Source organism: Brachyhypopomus gauderio, chromosome 6 (assembly GCF_052324685.1).
Source record: "Brachyhypopomus gauderio isolate BG-103 chromosome 6, BGAUD_0.2, whole genome shotgun sequence".
NCBI classification, from domain to species: Eukaryota; Metazoa; Chordata; class Actinopteri; order Gymnotiformes; family Hypopomidae; genus Brachyhypopomus; species Brachyhypopomus gauderio.
Genome location: NC_135216.1, coordinates 17,238,142 through 17,253,815, shown reverse-complemented (window position 1 = coordinate 17,253,815; position 15,674 = coordinate 17,238,142). Strand labels below are relative to the sequence as shown.

At 44.7% G+C, this 15,674-nt stretch overlaps 1 protein-coding gene across 2 annotated transcripts; it reads right to left on the bottom strand.

The window, feature by feature from the left end:
* Positions 1-76: 76 nt before the first annotated feature.
* Positions 77-15,637, bottom strand: tmem184a (transmembrane protein 184a). Of its 2 annotated transcripts, none has more exons than XM_077009222.1 (9): positions 15,226-15,637; positions 13,881-14,117; positions 8,246-8,411; positions 7,644-7,734; positions 5,907-5,982; positions 4,726-4,817; positions 4,362-4,531; positions 3,821-4,018; positions 77-1,783 (listed from the first exon to the last, which is right to left on the bottom strand). In XM_077009222.1, exons 2-9 carry the CDS (start codon positions 14,010-14,012, stop codon positions 1,551-1,553), a joined length of 1,158 nt encoding a protein of 385 aa, XP_076865337.1. In that variant the 5' UTR covers positions 14,013-14,117; positions 15,226-15,637; the 3' UTR covers positions 77-1,550. The 2 variants fall into 2 exon arrangements, with proteins under 2 accessions (XP_076865337.1, XP_076865338.1); XM_077009223.1 differs by lacking the exon at positions 15,226-15,637 and adding an exon at positions 13,272-13,386 and having other exon boundaries at positions 13,881-14,019.
* Positions 15,638-15,674: the final 37 nt, after the last annotated feature.

The window sequence follows — 15,674 nt, the reverse complement described above, 5'->3', positions numbered from 1 at the left end:
TTAATATTGTGTTACCAATGCTGTTATTGTTGTTAATAGACGATACTATAAATATTAAGATAAAGAAACACCATAATTATCCATCATCCGCATTTTTTATTAGAGAAAAGTAAACAGTTAAAATCCACAAAATAGCAACATACACAATATCTTACATTATTAAAATCACTGCCTCCCTAAGTCCATTAATAATTAAGCACATACTGTTAGAAATGTAAGTATAATCTTGCTCTCAGACACACTCATTTGTAAGGCAATAATAATTGGCACAAGAAACATTAAAAAATCAAACTGCATTCATGACCCGAGCTTCTAACACCAATGTGTTTATTAAAACTCAGATCGAGGTCAGTAATCAGTTGGGCTGATGTTCCCTACACAGAAGTGTTGCTGTAAGACCAAGTTTAAAGTTCAAAGTACATTCCAAAATACATAATGAGCAAATTTTATAAAAGGCCTTATTTTATGTACCATCTTAGCTCCTTTTAAAAAGCTATGGAAACTCAGTAAACAGAGTTTGTGGCTGAATATTTTGTATTTTGTTTTTACTGTACAAGTACAGTGATGATGGTGTGATTGTGAGAAGAGCTGTGTGGAGAGCTCTGCTCTATGGTTACATGTTCATCCACACATTCGGCTAAGGTGGACTTTTCTCTTCAGTATTTCTGATCTTTGTGAAAATATTGATAGCCTAAGGAAAACTGACTTGAAATTACAGAATTTGGTAACTTTTAAAAAAGATTAATATAGCAAAACCAAACACAAAAGAAGAGTGGACAACACACTATGATTCAGCATATTAACAATTAATACCCCATATAAACCCCAACATCACCTGTACAGCCAACCAAACAGTAGAGGTATATACACACGATGTACAGTTAGGAGCACAAGTTGCTTTGAAGAACAAGCCTGCTGAAGTTCCTTGATTTTTGAGTGCATGAGCAGAAAATAGATGAACTCCTCACACGAGCAGCACGAACGCCCTCCGTCCTGTCCATGATGTGAGAGATACCGAGTGTCTCCAAGGGCCTAGGTAAACGTTCTGAAGTGTGCGCTCTGAAGCCAGGCCGTCTTTGAGAGATGGTTCCGTTCATCAGGAGATACCGACGGAGGACCGCTGGTCAAATACTTCAAACAGGCGTGACGCAGAGGCATTCTCTGAAGCCGGAGAGAGCTGTCTGAGTACCCCCCCCCCCCCCCCCCCCCCCCCCAGCCCCTCCCACCAAGGACCCTGCCTCACATTTCACCGTAGCACAGTCAGGATTGGGCAAGGGAGGGGGCAGGGAAGAAGGGGTGGCCAGAGTAATACAGCACTGCGTGATAATCCTTTTGTGTGACTTAATGAACTCATTTGTGCTGGCATTGTGCACAAGTCCATTATTTACATGCCTTCATTAGCAAACCCTTAAGGCAACCCGGATCAATTTGGCATTAAGTAATGTGAGGCCAAACATATAGATCATTCAGCCTGAAATATTCCTGTCTGGGTTGCCGGCCTGTTCTCCAGCACTAGAGGAGCCAGCTCCGCCATCAGGGAGCGCTGCTCCCTAGAACTCGTCATCCGTGTCGATCAGAGTGATTTTGTCTGACTTCTTGGAGCTGGTTGTGATGCTGGGGCCCATTTTGCCGTTGGGACACGGAGGCACCACCTCCTGGGTCGACTGCTGGGTATACTGCTGGTAGGCGGGTGAGAAGTTGTGGATGGCATCCTGGACCATGTCTCCTGGGTTGATGGTCTCCTTCAGGCCACTGGAGATGCTGTGCATGGGGGCGACATTATCTACAAAGCGGAGGAATGAAATTAGAGAGACATCCACACGGAGGGAAGGGTATTCTCACGGCCATTCACATCACGCTAATCTGATATCGGCTTTTGTGTTACACATCCTAGGAAATACAAGTATGCATAAAAGTAGGAGTTTATTCTAGCTTATGAGTCCTCTACTGTAAAAGAACGGTAACGTGAGAGAGAATGACCAAGGCCTTGTAGGTATACTTAGTGGAAAAACAAGCATTACACCCCCTTGTGTCAAGAAACGGGAACAATGCAATGCATATCGTTTCTTGTGTAAATATATCCGGGTGACATTGGAACGAGAACGAGAGTTGGAAAGATGGATATAATGTTAAAGCAGAATAAAGATATCAGACATGAGATCATAATGTGCATATTTTTACCCTCCCAACAAGAGGCTTTTAACAATGGACTGCCAAGTTACATAACCTCTGCATTTCAAATGGCTTTTTGAGCAAATCCTGTGCCTGAGTTATATAAGCCCTCACTGTTTCCAGCACTCATCCCTGCACGGATTCTCATGCCATTATCTGGACTTTGGAGGCACGCTAGGAGTGCACGAGTGCACTTCCAAGTTGCACAATCGAACAGAGACGGGGATTCAAGACCACATCGTCCGAGATGGGCAGAGCTCCAGTGCTGCCTGATGTCCACACCAAGCCATGCCCCTTCTATGATTCCCCGATGACCGATGGAGATGTCAGGCTTACTGGCTGGAGGCAACAGCCCGACATGTAACGAGGGGTTATCAATGGAGGAGTAGCACAACGTAGCACCACCCGCAAAGCTCCACCTAACCGTGTCCGCTCAGGCGTGGCTGGATGCAAGCTTGTACGCGGGACTGCGAAGGGAGGTCTCCTGCCCCCTAGTGGACGGCGTGCGAGGCTGTCTGAAAGCAGCTGCTATCTTCCCCAGTTAGAACTTGTTGTTCAGCCGGCCTGATCGTTGACCTCTCCACCCCAGCAGGGGGCTTAGTCTGGGGGTCAGATGCAGGGTGTGATGTGGGCGGCGGGGGGCTGTAAGCCCCAGGTCAGGGAGCAGAGGTTAACCTGAAGGTGTGAGTGGACACTTCCGTTGAGGTTTCCCACCCTCTCCCTCCGGTAGCTAAAGGTCAGTGTATCAGCAGCGGTGCTACACCGCCAATCCCCCAACAAAGCCTTAGAAACTAGCAGGGAATTGACAGTTCATGCATGTGAGAACAGAGAGGTCTCAGGCATTCAAATGGCTAGTCACGAAACCTCTTGCATAAATTTGCCAACGGCGTATTCCATCAGATGCTTCCTCTGTAATCACTATGGTAGGAGGGCCGAGGGTGGACCTCCCCCTGAGATTACACATTGACATGCATGCCTAGGCGGGTGCGGTTCCGCACACACCTCTGAGGTAAACCTCGAGCTGCACTTCATGCAGACCCCATCGAATTATAATACAAATCTAACGCGGTGTTTAACATTCAGCTGCTGCCAGGTTATTAGTCCTGAAATCGAGGAATATTAAACAGAAATCTTCTCTGCAGCTCCGACGCTTGCACACTGCCAAACAGCACTGATTCGCTTGAAATGAAGGTGCTTTCGAAGCCCTTGGCGAGATAAAAGCGGAGGCTCGTCAAAAACAGAACAAAGATTAAAACACTTCACGTTCCAAAAGCACTGAGCAGTTTCTTCTCTTCCTGCATCTTCAACCCAACAGTCAGCTGAACTCCAACCCCTACAAAACTACTGGTTGAAATGGTACAAGCCAATTTCTTTTTTCCTCAAAAAATGTTTTTTTTTATACCACCGCCTGTGCCTCAGTTCTGTTACTCAGTAAACTGAGGTCATCAGGTGCTCTCTAAGCACCAAAGGGGAGCTGAAATTTACAAAGATCCTCTGAAACACGACTGACAGCAGTGATTCCTGCTGCTACAACCACCCTGTCGAGACACAATGATCTTTGCTCTGAACTCGTCTGGAAAACCAGAGAAAGCATTTCAAAACAGATCCAGGATCAGCTCGGCCATACGGCCGACGGGTGTCTACTCACCTGGAGCGAAGCACTTCTTAGCTTGGTATACGTTGTCCGTGAAGGCGTAGCGTAGCGCGATGGCGGCAAAGAACATCTCGATGCAGGTGATGAAGTTCTGCCAGCCGGCCGCCACGGTCCCGGCCCCCACTTCGTGGCCGTCTATGACAAGTGCCTCTGGAATCACCCCACAGCGTTCCAGGATGGCCAGAACCATGCCTGAAGAACACAGCAGGACAAAAATACATCAAGGCTTTCTGTACTACGGTCATCACTGATCACAGCATGCCTGTGGGCCAGTTTAAACAAATAACAGGGTTCATCATTTTCTTCATTTATAACGTGACCGCGGTCAGTGGCTTCCTCTGGTACCCTCACAGGTACGTAGGGCGCAAACCTGACTTTCAGTGAGCGAACACCTGGGCAGCTCACATGGGCTTTAAGAATGATGACCCACCCATGAATTATAACTGGCCACTGGCCTTCCTATTACACACTTCCTGTTTCAGACTACTTCCTATTGTACATTTATGACATGAATATGGACGGTTCAGCCACCCACCTTGCCAGAATGACAGGAAGATGACGGATTTGATGGTGAGGAACTTCAGCACGGGTTCGTAAGGCCTCAGGAGGTCACTGGTAGCCGAGAAGAAGAGGAAGAGAGCGTAGAGGGACAGACTGACGGAGATATTGTAGATGATGGTGATGTAGAGGTAGCCGCCATTCACACTACAGGGAGGCACAGGGGAGACATGGTCAGAACAAGTTTTACTTCGCTTCACGGGAAGACAGCACTGGGCTGTCTACAACATAATTTCAACCATTAAAAATTAGGAGAGAGAGGGAGGGAGGGGGAGAGAGAGGGAGAGAGAGAGATAGAGAGAGAGAGAGAAGGAGGGTGAGATAATATAAAAGCAGCTCACTTAAAATCTCCATCGTGATATTTTCCAAAGGCTTGTAGTAAGATAGTGATGATGGCCATGATTGGCTTCACAACACAGAACTGAAGAGTGGCCTAAATGACATCACCACAATGGAACATGTGACACTACATTCAAGGACAGATACAGACTCACTCACTCACTCACTCACTCACTGCTAAACAGCTAATGGAATGTTAGGGCTTGACGGTTAGTTTTCTTCAGTGAATAAAGTGATTTGTGGCATCAGAGACTGTAATGACACTTAATGACACAGGTTATGTCCCATTATGTAGTGGACAAGACCCCTCAGACATGACACAGCAGCTTAACAACAAAACAGACGAAACCCACGGCACACTGAGCGAACTTCGTCCGAGAGCTTCCGCATAAACATGTAGCAAAGAGCCACAAAGAAAAAGAAGTTGATTTTGCAGACAACTCAATGTTTTTAAAGATCAGCTCTCAAATCCAATCTCCATCAGGGCAGTTGTGAGAGTCCCAGACAGCCGTCTGTGCGCAGCCTGCGCCCATCTGACAGCTCCTATTATTTCTCTGTTTATTACAGAGCTGCTCAGATCTGTACGCTTTGTTTTGCTTCCTGAACGCTCGCCGCTAGCTATTATCTGAAGGGAAATGGACAAACGTTTTTATATGCCTGTCACTTTATGAGAACAGGATACATGATATTTTAGATCACAGAATGGCCAAAGTTTTAGAAAATGCTACAAACAGACGCTTCCTCACAATTTTCTTATACACAATAACGGAGGAAAACCGACTGAGGTGGTGTTTGAATTAGTCATGCGCCCTGTTGAACGAATGCTCCACCAGAGAACATACCCGCAACCCACCCCAGACAGATGGAGAACCGTGCAGATGTACGAGGGGGAGGTGGACCTGAACTTCAGATGGACCTCAGTGATTCATAATGCAGATCTAATGCTGCAGTTTGACAGGCTGTCATTTTGTTTTCAGGGTAGGAGATGTTTTTGGTGACAAAGTGGCTAACGTTTTCCAAAATTGTACATGTAAACCTTTCATGTTTAAACATCTTTAAACTTTTTGTACAATGTACAATAGACAGAACTGTCCATGGTGCTTTTAGCAACGTATAGCTGTTACTAATTTGACATTCCCAGGAACACGTACCACAAAGATGTTCAGTTAACAGAGAAACAAACCTGTTTGCAGAATCTTAGGAAGCCAATGGAATAGCTCATACCAGCCAGACAGCAGGTGCCATACAGACAGCTTGACCTATGGGAAACGAATAGAGAGAGAGAGAGAGAGAGAGAGAGAGAGAGAGAGAGAGAGAGAGAGAGAGAGAGAGAGAGAGAGAGAGAGAGAGAGGCTACATTCAGAGAAGCGTATCCTTGTTTACAGAGAACCATCAAGAGGATATGCGTGATGATTTAAGTACGGCGCCCAAGTTTAGCTATAGGTGAGTGTGTCAGTGTGGGCAGATCTACCAAATACAGTGACTAATGAACACCAGCCTTCCACCAGCCTTCCACCAGCCTTCCACCGCCCTCCACCGCCCTTCCACCGCCCTTCCACCAGCCTTCCACCAGCCTTCCACCGCCCTTCCACCAGCCTTCCACCAGCCTTCCACCGCCCTTCCACCGCCCTTCCACCGCCCTTCCACCAGCCTTCCACCAGCCTTCCACCGCCCTTCCACCAGCCTTCCACCAGCCTTCCACCGCCCTTCCACCAGCCTTCCACCGCCCTTCCACCGCCCTTCCACCGCCTTCCACCGCCTTCCACCGCCTTCCACCACCCTTCCACCACCCTTCCACCGCCTTCCACCAGCCTTCCACCAGCCTTCCACCACCTTCCACCACCTTCTTCAGGATTTGTACAAAACAAATTTCTGCAGGATGGAACAGTCCATCACATTTTTACATTTTTTATTTGAAACCAACAACATTCAAGCAAGGGGTAAAAGTGCGGGAAGTACCCTGATGTTAGAAACACACCCCAGAAGCATAAACAAATGGCAAAAAGAATGCTAATTAGCCCCCATCTGCCCGTCGTGATGGTGAACAGAATGAACTGAACTCAGGCCTAACATTTCTTTGGTGTGCACTGCATGGTGAGGTAAACAGCACAATGAGGAGCCTTCGGTGCTGTTAGGAGGACCCAGGGGCATGAGGAGACATCTAGAGGATGAACAGCTTCAGGAAATGTGGTGCTGACTTTAAGTCATGATCCTAATCTAACACACCCATAAGGCAATAAAGGTCTTTGAGGAGCACCTGAATGCAGATGCCGAAGTGATGGATGACCAAGGTCAGGGTTTAAACGGCAACATGATTACATGCAGTTTCAGACTGTATCTGAGAAATGCAAGAATAAATTGAGAATCTGACCAAAAAAAAAAAAACCTAAAAAAATAAAATAAAATACAACACATGAAAAGCAAAAAGATACTCAAGATATCCCACAGAAAAAAAAATGTTTTTACTCATGCAATTTTAGAGGTTTGTCATTTTATTTTGGGAAATATCCCAGAAGTGCCTGGAATATAACAATTTACCCACAATGCCACTCCAGCCTGACTGAGCTGCACCTGTTTTGTAGGGAAGAAATGGCCAAACTGTGACAGCAGTGCCACGGCCAGGACGGCACACACACCTTTAAAAAGACCTGACAGTATGACAGCAGAAACACACTGCTCTCGCCTGCAGAGAGGCGTTATTGTTCAATGTCTATTTTTGTTTTAAATTAGTACAAAGATACTGGAATTAGCTTTAGTTTCATGTTTAAATTCATTGAACATTTAGATTTCCTCTTAGATCTGGCATCACGTCATTGAATGAGACGCTCTTTACACTGGAGATGTGCAGTGAGAGCATGGTGGGAAGTGCGTGTGCGCGCGCGTGTGTGTGTGGACCCAGAGGGAATAGACTGCCCCTCACCGAATCATTTTCCCACGTATCTCTGCCATGATCGCACTCTCTCCTCCCAGATACTCAAAGGACAGGCTCAGGAAGTTGTAGATCACGAATGCTGAAAAAGAAGACAAACCATAGTATTACACACGAGGAAAAACATTAGACTGTCTCACACACACCTTTCTTACACGAGAACACACTGGCATCACAAAGAAAGATAAACTTAATCATCATCATCTTCACTCTAGATATAATACAGGTCATGGTCAAGGTTGTGTCCAAGCTAATCTGACATGTTCTATTGCAGCTATTTCAGGAAAGCTTAGAGACTCTTGGAGTTACAAGTGATACTAACATTTCAGCCACTGGATGTAGCCAGATTTTAAATTACAGCAGTACATAATGTGACTAATAAATATCTGTTCACTATCAAAAGCTAAAGTCCCTTTGAAGGCTGCACCTGTATGGATTCCTGTGTGCTAATAGAACCTAGAGCATGTTTCTTCTCACAGAGGGCAGTGTAAAAACATGAGATGGATAAATCCGTGTGAAAACTGAGGAGCACTGGGATCAATCGGCCGTTACCACACATCCTCCGTGCTGAAGAGGCAGCGCAGCAGACATACCCTCGTAGCAGTCCCGCACCGAGTCGAAGTAGACGTAGTACTGGTCGTTACTGATGAAGAGGAGGCTGAGCCAGGAGTCGAACGCATAGATGGGCACAATGAAGAGGATGCGGATGATGTAGCGCTGCTCATTGGGCGCTGTGTATGACCTCAGGTGTGAGTAGATCTGACACACACACACACACACACACACACACACACACAAGTAAAATTAATTAGACAGCGCTGTGAAAATGCTGAGAGACTTCCCAAAGTAAATAAGTAAAGCAAATCCAAGAGGTTTTAAATGTAGTGCTTCAAAACACCACAGGGACTGAAGAAAACAGGTTAGGAATTACAATTTCCTGAATTTTGCCTCAAGCAAAGACATTGGCTCTAGAAAGAACATGATGATGAAAAAGAGAATGGGAATATTAAAACATTTAATCAGGCAGCGAGCTGGATCTGAGGATGACCACAGATATGGGGAAGATGAGTTTGAAAATGGGGAAAAAACGCTGACAGCACAAAGAAGAGAAGCAAGACACATTTATCCCAGCAAACACACTCACAGGTACGTGCTGGCCACCCTGATCACTACTCACCTGTTTTAATACACCCACCACATACTTTACAGTTAATTATTAAACATCAGGTACAGTAATGCATTAAATGGTTGTTAGATATGCGAATGTACAAAAAAACCAAAATCTCTGAAAGTAATTTAAAAATATGCACATAGAGAGCATTACCTAACGAAGGCTTTTTGGCATGCGAAAATTCTGTATATTCAGTGAGACATATCCGTCATCCTCTACAGTCAGCATTACAGACAAGCATCCCCGTGCGCATGGACGGTGACTCATACAAAGTCAGACGTGAGATTGTGCTTTCTGCCTGGGCTTCAACGTGGGGGGGGGGGGGCGGGGGGGGGTTGATGTATTTGGATGCTGGAGAAAACCACGGTGACTCTGCAGCTCCACTGATGTGGTCCATTTCTCCCATACTGCACGAAGAAAAATAAGCTCACAGCCCGCCCATCTCCACAAGGCCAGAATGCCAGGAAGAGGGAGCTGTGCTCAAGGTGATCATTCTTGCCAGTGACTCGGTCTGCAGTCACTAATGTTTTTTCCCTTTTGTTTGTAAGGAATGGGTTGTGATTTATTTGTCCTGATTTTGCTATTAATGCTTAGTGTCTTGCACTCACCAGCTGCAGTGCCGAGCACACCTGGTCACAGACAGCACCTGTTCAGCTGTACAGGGGCCTCGTTGGAACCCTGCATCTACACGGCATTGGTCATTCTGTCTTAAGTGTCTACCAAATTATAAAAGAACTTTAGAATTAGAGATACTGTCCTCGTTAGTATAGAGGATAGTATCTTTCCCTAGCACGAGGAAGACCCTGATTCAGAGTTCATGTCCCCTGGTGGTCTGGTGGTTAGGGAAGGGTTCTTGTGACCAGAGGGTCATGGGTTCAATTCCCAGGTCCCAGCCCATGACTAAAGTGTCTTGAGCAAGGCGCTGAACCCCAACTGCTACCCGGGCGCTGAGCTAGGGCTTCCCACCACTCAAGGATGGTGAGGACTTGCATATTAACTTCAATACTTCATGAACCTTTGCCCCTGAAACACTGTAGGAGTGCTTGGAGGAGAGCGTTCACGTACGTTTTAAATAATGTTTTATACCTTACTGAATCAATAAAGGCTACCAAGGGAGCAACTATGTTTGTTCTTGTAGTATGAACAAAGCTCACTACAGGGCTTGGTTTGCTCCATTCAACAAAGGCAAGCTCCTCCAAACATATGATTCATCTTTCATAGGGCTGAACGCACATGATTATTAACTAACTGCCCTTGGTGACAGTGATGTCACACACAAGTGGAATGTGCAAATGAGCCTTCAAAATTGAGTTATGAAATAACTGAAGTTATGGAGAAACGCCACCCTTATTTCTCCCCATTTACACGCCCAAATTTCCCTATTTTTCTCTCTGACAAATCTCACACCTATGGAAGGCATGGTCAGCACTTGCAAATAAATTACTGGTTGTTGTGCTCTGCAAGATCCCAATTTCAAATGCGTCCAACGGGTGTTCAATAGTTGTTTTGATTAATCACAGCACTTACATAGTCAAACAAAGGAAAAGAGTTTTGGTCAGAATGGTGCTGGTCAATCTATGCCCACATAACATCATGGGTTTATTATTGTATTGAATTAATATTCATTGTTTAAGTTATGAAGCACAGCGCAATCACAATGGGTAGCAAAAAAATCACAATGTAGCAATTACGTCCATATTGTGTTTTACAGGAGTGGATCAAGCGGCTACAATAGGAGAGGAAGCCTTGAAACCACTGATAACCTGTAACACCATCCACAGCCCACTGAAAACACGATGTGACAAGACAAAATGTTTTTGGGACAGACCCATATTACAAGTAATTAAACTTTGACCATCTGACACAAGAGGAGGTTTCCAGCTCATTTATTCCACACATTGTACACACGGTACCCAGACACACTGGTAGAACACTCAGTTTCTGCCTAATAGCCCAGAACTGTTGATTTTTGGCCTCAGCAAAACTTTAGTCTCTCCGTTCACTGAAGCTCTGGATGTTAGGAAAGCTTCCTACTAGAACTAAGAATAAGAAAGAAGTAATGTGGCCCAAGTGCTGCCCCTGAAAAGTTGTTTTGAGTGGACTGAGCTAAAGATCTCGCAGCCAAAAAAAAAAAGAATGGTTGGTCAGACTTGGCAAGGTTTAGAAACGCAGCACTATCAGCAGTTTTGGTGGCTAATGCGTCTGTGATACTGGGTGTAATGGGCATTCATCTCACAGAAGTCTCCTCTTATTTCTTTTAAGTGGAACCTGGACAGTCTGGATTGCTGCTTCACACCACTCAGTTCTTCTGATCACGCTTGGAACATCACCAGAGAGCTCGAGAGGATGGCCTGTGCATTCACTAAATAGGTAAGAGCACATAGATCAGTTTTGTGGTTGCTATTCACACATGGTGGCAGGCACTGGTGGCTTATGACCTGCTCGAGATCACCACAGCCGCTTCATGATTGGCTGGGGAGGCTGGCTGTGCTGACGGGAAGCACATGCAGATGCTCCATCCCAGCTGGGACAGTGAGTTTGTCTCCGAAGTGCTAATATGAAAGACGTTGTGATTCTGGACATTTTTGGGTAGTAATACATTGTTTAAAACTGACCATTTCTCAGGTCTTCAGTTCCCCGTTTCATGTCAATGGCTTAGGCAGAGGCTCTTCCATGTGTGTCAGTCCAACATGGACATAGTAAAGATAAGTTGTCCCACAAACAAACAAATCCTAGCATTTTATATTATTTACATACAGTACATACAATAGAAATGGTGTTTCTACATAAGGCACCTTTCAGCAACTCTGGGCATGAAGCACAGACTGAATCCACAGATGATTCAAGTCACAGTTGGTGTCTAGCTAGTGCAGGATACTGACAGGAATGCCGTTGAATCAAACTAGTACGTTAAGAGCAAAGCTTATGGAAGACATAGATTGTCAGACTTTGCAGTTACTTTGTAGCACTGAAAAAACAGAGATCATTTATAAGAAAATAAGGACTGACACCAGAATACTGAAAACATCGAGAGTCCTTTTAATCCCCTCAGGATTCACATGTGATTTCTGCACACATTTCTTTCCACCTCAACAGGCTGCGTTTCTCTAATCATCAGAAGCTGCAGTAGTGACGCTGCTTGGCCACTGGTCTGAAGCCAGACTGGACTGAAGAGAATCATTATTTGCAGAGGAACGCCATTTCATGTTTCATTCATTTTCAATAACTGAACACAGACCCGATATTGTTTATCCACTCCTAACGCTTGAGCCTCTTGTGAAGGCATTAGGCTTTCGCAGGAAGGATGAGAAGCTTTGGAGGAAATCAAAACTGCTCAAAGTGTCCTCCACGCTTCTGGTGGAGGGTTGTTCTTCCTGACCTCTTCCCCAGTAGCTGGAGTACTTGCAGCTCAAATACACCGCGTGTCCATGAGACACCATATTCCATACTGCATTTTTTCATAGGTTATGAATTCTACAACAAGCAACATCATCAAGGATGCACAAGGGATCCGTTAGCATAAGCTGAGGAATGAATTTTTAGTCAGCACAAGTTTTAAACAACCCAAAAGGTGATAGCTTCAGTCACAAGCATAAGAATCAGCCAATGTTACTTTATTCAAAACAATGTCCCCTAACTTAAACAAGTACCTGTAGTGTGTTGACTGTAAAGAGTCTTGGGGCCTTGGCACTACAAAAGTGTAACTTCTTAATATATCACTGTATGAAGAACTGTTTTCAATGATAAAAAATATATATATTAAATCCGAGCTCTCCATTACACATTTGCACATGCAAATAAACACACACTCAGCACCTTTGTTTGGAACTTTCACAGTAGCTGTTAAAACTCACATCTGATAAAGAAGTAAATTATTGATCTAATTTGTTGGTAAATGAAGCGTAAAGGTCAACACTGCAACGTCTATGCTAAACAACATTAGCAACCTAAGTATCATCTTTTCATTGGCTTCAACATAGTGAGGAAATCTAGCTCATATATTTGAAAACATGTTACTCATTTAAACATACAGTGCTGTGATTAGCTCCTCGTTACCCGTCACTGTTAAACAAACATGTACTGGCTTGACACAGGGATTAGTTTACCAGACACACATTAAGTCTACCTCTGGACTCAAAATGTTTTTTTTTTTGTCTGCTGGAGATGGCAGCGATACAATATTCCATCTCATACTTCACTGGACATTTAGTCCTGATCAGCTTTATGCATGACTGCTACTGATATAACCCCCTCAAACATGCTTTGGCAACCCAGTATTAAATCCAAACTCCCCATTCTATCACCACACACAGTGTTTACACTCTCCTCTATCCTCTCAGATAACACGCTGCATTTAACCACCCCTCAAATCTGAGGCTGCTCGCTGTGGCCAAGGACGACCGGTGCCATCCTTAATGGGCAACACCGTAATAAGGAAGTAACAATACCTGTCTGGCACCAGCGGACAGATTTTTCATTCAGCTCCAACAATCCCACCATTGATCAGCTGTGGTGGAGGGAGCAGCACGAGGGAAGGCTGGTAACAGGTCAGCGTTCTCACACCTGCTCAGACAGGGAGACGTGCTCAAATTACAGATAGTCTGTCACCCTATGGCAAACGAGGAGGTGTGTGTGTGTGTGTCTGTGTGTGTGTGTGTGTGTGTGTGGGGCTCCACACAAAGCCCGAGTCCTCCAGCCAGGCCGCCTGTTTGTTTATTTGCGTGTTCTCGCGTCGGGCTGCAGCTGACTGTCATTTGGTGAGCCCTGCAGTCCCCAGATCTCCTCCACAACCACACTAACCCAGCAAGAGCGCTAACCCAGAGAGAGTGCTAACCCAGAGGCTCTCTCAAGAAGCCACACATCCACATTTAAAAGCAGCAGCGAATTCCTGTTTTGTTATTCAGATTTTGCACCCCCAAGGCTCTGGAACTAAACTGAATGTCAGAAGCTGGGTTGGTCACGTGTTGAGCAAGCAATACATTTGAGTGAGGTAGGGAGACTACATTCCGCTGTAAAAGAAAAAAATAAAAATAATAAATAAAAGAAAAGCAACCTACCTGGTGACAGGTGATAAGCAAGGCAGACCAAACAAATATCCCTGATAGAGCTTGGGCAGCCACCGTGTTGAGGAAGATCTGGTCCTCTACAGGGGTCCCGTTCTTGGATATGACTACGGTCATGTTAGCCATGGTGGAGAGGTTTGACAGCAACAATGCAGACCGAGGGACAGGCAGTTCTGCACTGCTAGCAGAAGCCAAGGTATTATTTGTAATGTTTGACAGTGATTAATTCATCTGAAAAAGAGAATGTGTTGATTTAAAAAACTGGGTCATTGTGAACGCTAACAAGCATTTCATTTTCACATTTCCACATACCATCAAAGACACCTAACTAATAATAAAAATAACACGTGAGAAACAGGAATAACAAAGACTTGAGCTTCAGTGTCATTACATTGTAAAAAAAAAAAAAAAAAAACAATAAAATAATTTTGTCTTTATATACAACGCTTCCTGCACTTAAACGTGTGAGCAGTCAGTGGAAATGGGGAGAAAACAGAACAGTGAAACTCACTAGTTAAGATTTAAATTAGCATCCTACTAGCATCACATCCCAGAGCCTGAAATGCAGTTTGGTCTTTGTTTGGCAGCTCACTTCTCTCTTCCTGCCAGATTGGAGCTTACAAACGCGTGTGAGTGGGCGACCACCACAGGGGCCGAGAGGCTAGAGCCACACGGCCTTCAGCATCCAGCCACAGACATTGTGTGAACAGGTGCAGCAGCCAGATATCAACTTATTTTGTCTCTCTCATTATATATATATATATATATATATATATATATATATATATATATATATATATAGTGGTACCTTCTCCTTTGCACTTTGCTTGCACAGCTGATGAAGGAACTCTGTCCAAGGAGTCCTGTTTCTCTGGAAACACTTGTGTACTTTACTACAATTTTAATCTCTTTCTCTCTCCCTCCCTCTCCCTCTCTCTCTCTCTCAGAAAAGAGCTTGTGATTCCACCGTTTATGATTTCAAATCTCAGATAGCGTTGTGACGCCCACACAATTATAGTCTATAATGTATTTAATACAATAATCATAGTGTACATTTAACTAATATGAATATTATTCTGTAACATGTATAGCCTGTAACCAGCATTAACATCTGAACTCACGAAAACAAACTTTCACAACACGATAAACCTGCGCTAAACGACGTCAGGGTTTCAACGTAGTTTACCTTGCTATCCAAGGTTTTGCACTACCGAGGAAAGTTGATGTTTACGTGTTTCCATAACCAAAGACAGACTTGGATGGAAAACTGACAACATTTTACGAATAACCTATTTAAACAAACAATAAAAAAAATGAAAACGATGCTTGCGCCACTTACCGTCCTAACACGAACGACACCTGCCCCACGTCCTCCGGCGAGTCCACACGGAAACTGTTGTCTTTACAAAATGTAATGTTTATTTCCAATTTCACACAACACTGGTCGTTACACGGAATGAATACACTTTGAAGGAAACTATGCTGAAAGTGGCCATCGGTGGAAATGGCTCCCGTGTGTAAGCGGCTACACCAGTGCGTTACTTCCTCGTTCGTATTCGACAGGTGATCGAGCAGATCGAAGTCCACAATGGTTTCTCCCCTTTACAGCATCGTGCACAGGGCTGCTCCTCGACTTCCTACTGTTTAGTACAAGAATGTTTTAAACGAAGTGCCGACTTCGCGAGATTCGGAAGTTTTCGGACTCAGTTACAGGTGCCTTAAAACAGGTATAAACTCATCACAAGCACAGACGCCACCCCAGATCACGTTACCTAACGGCGGCAGGTC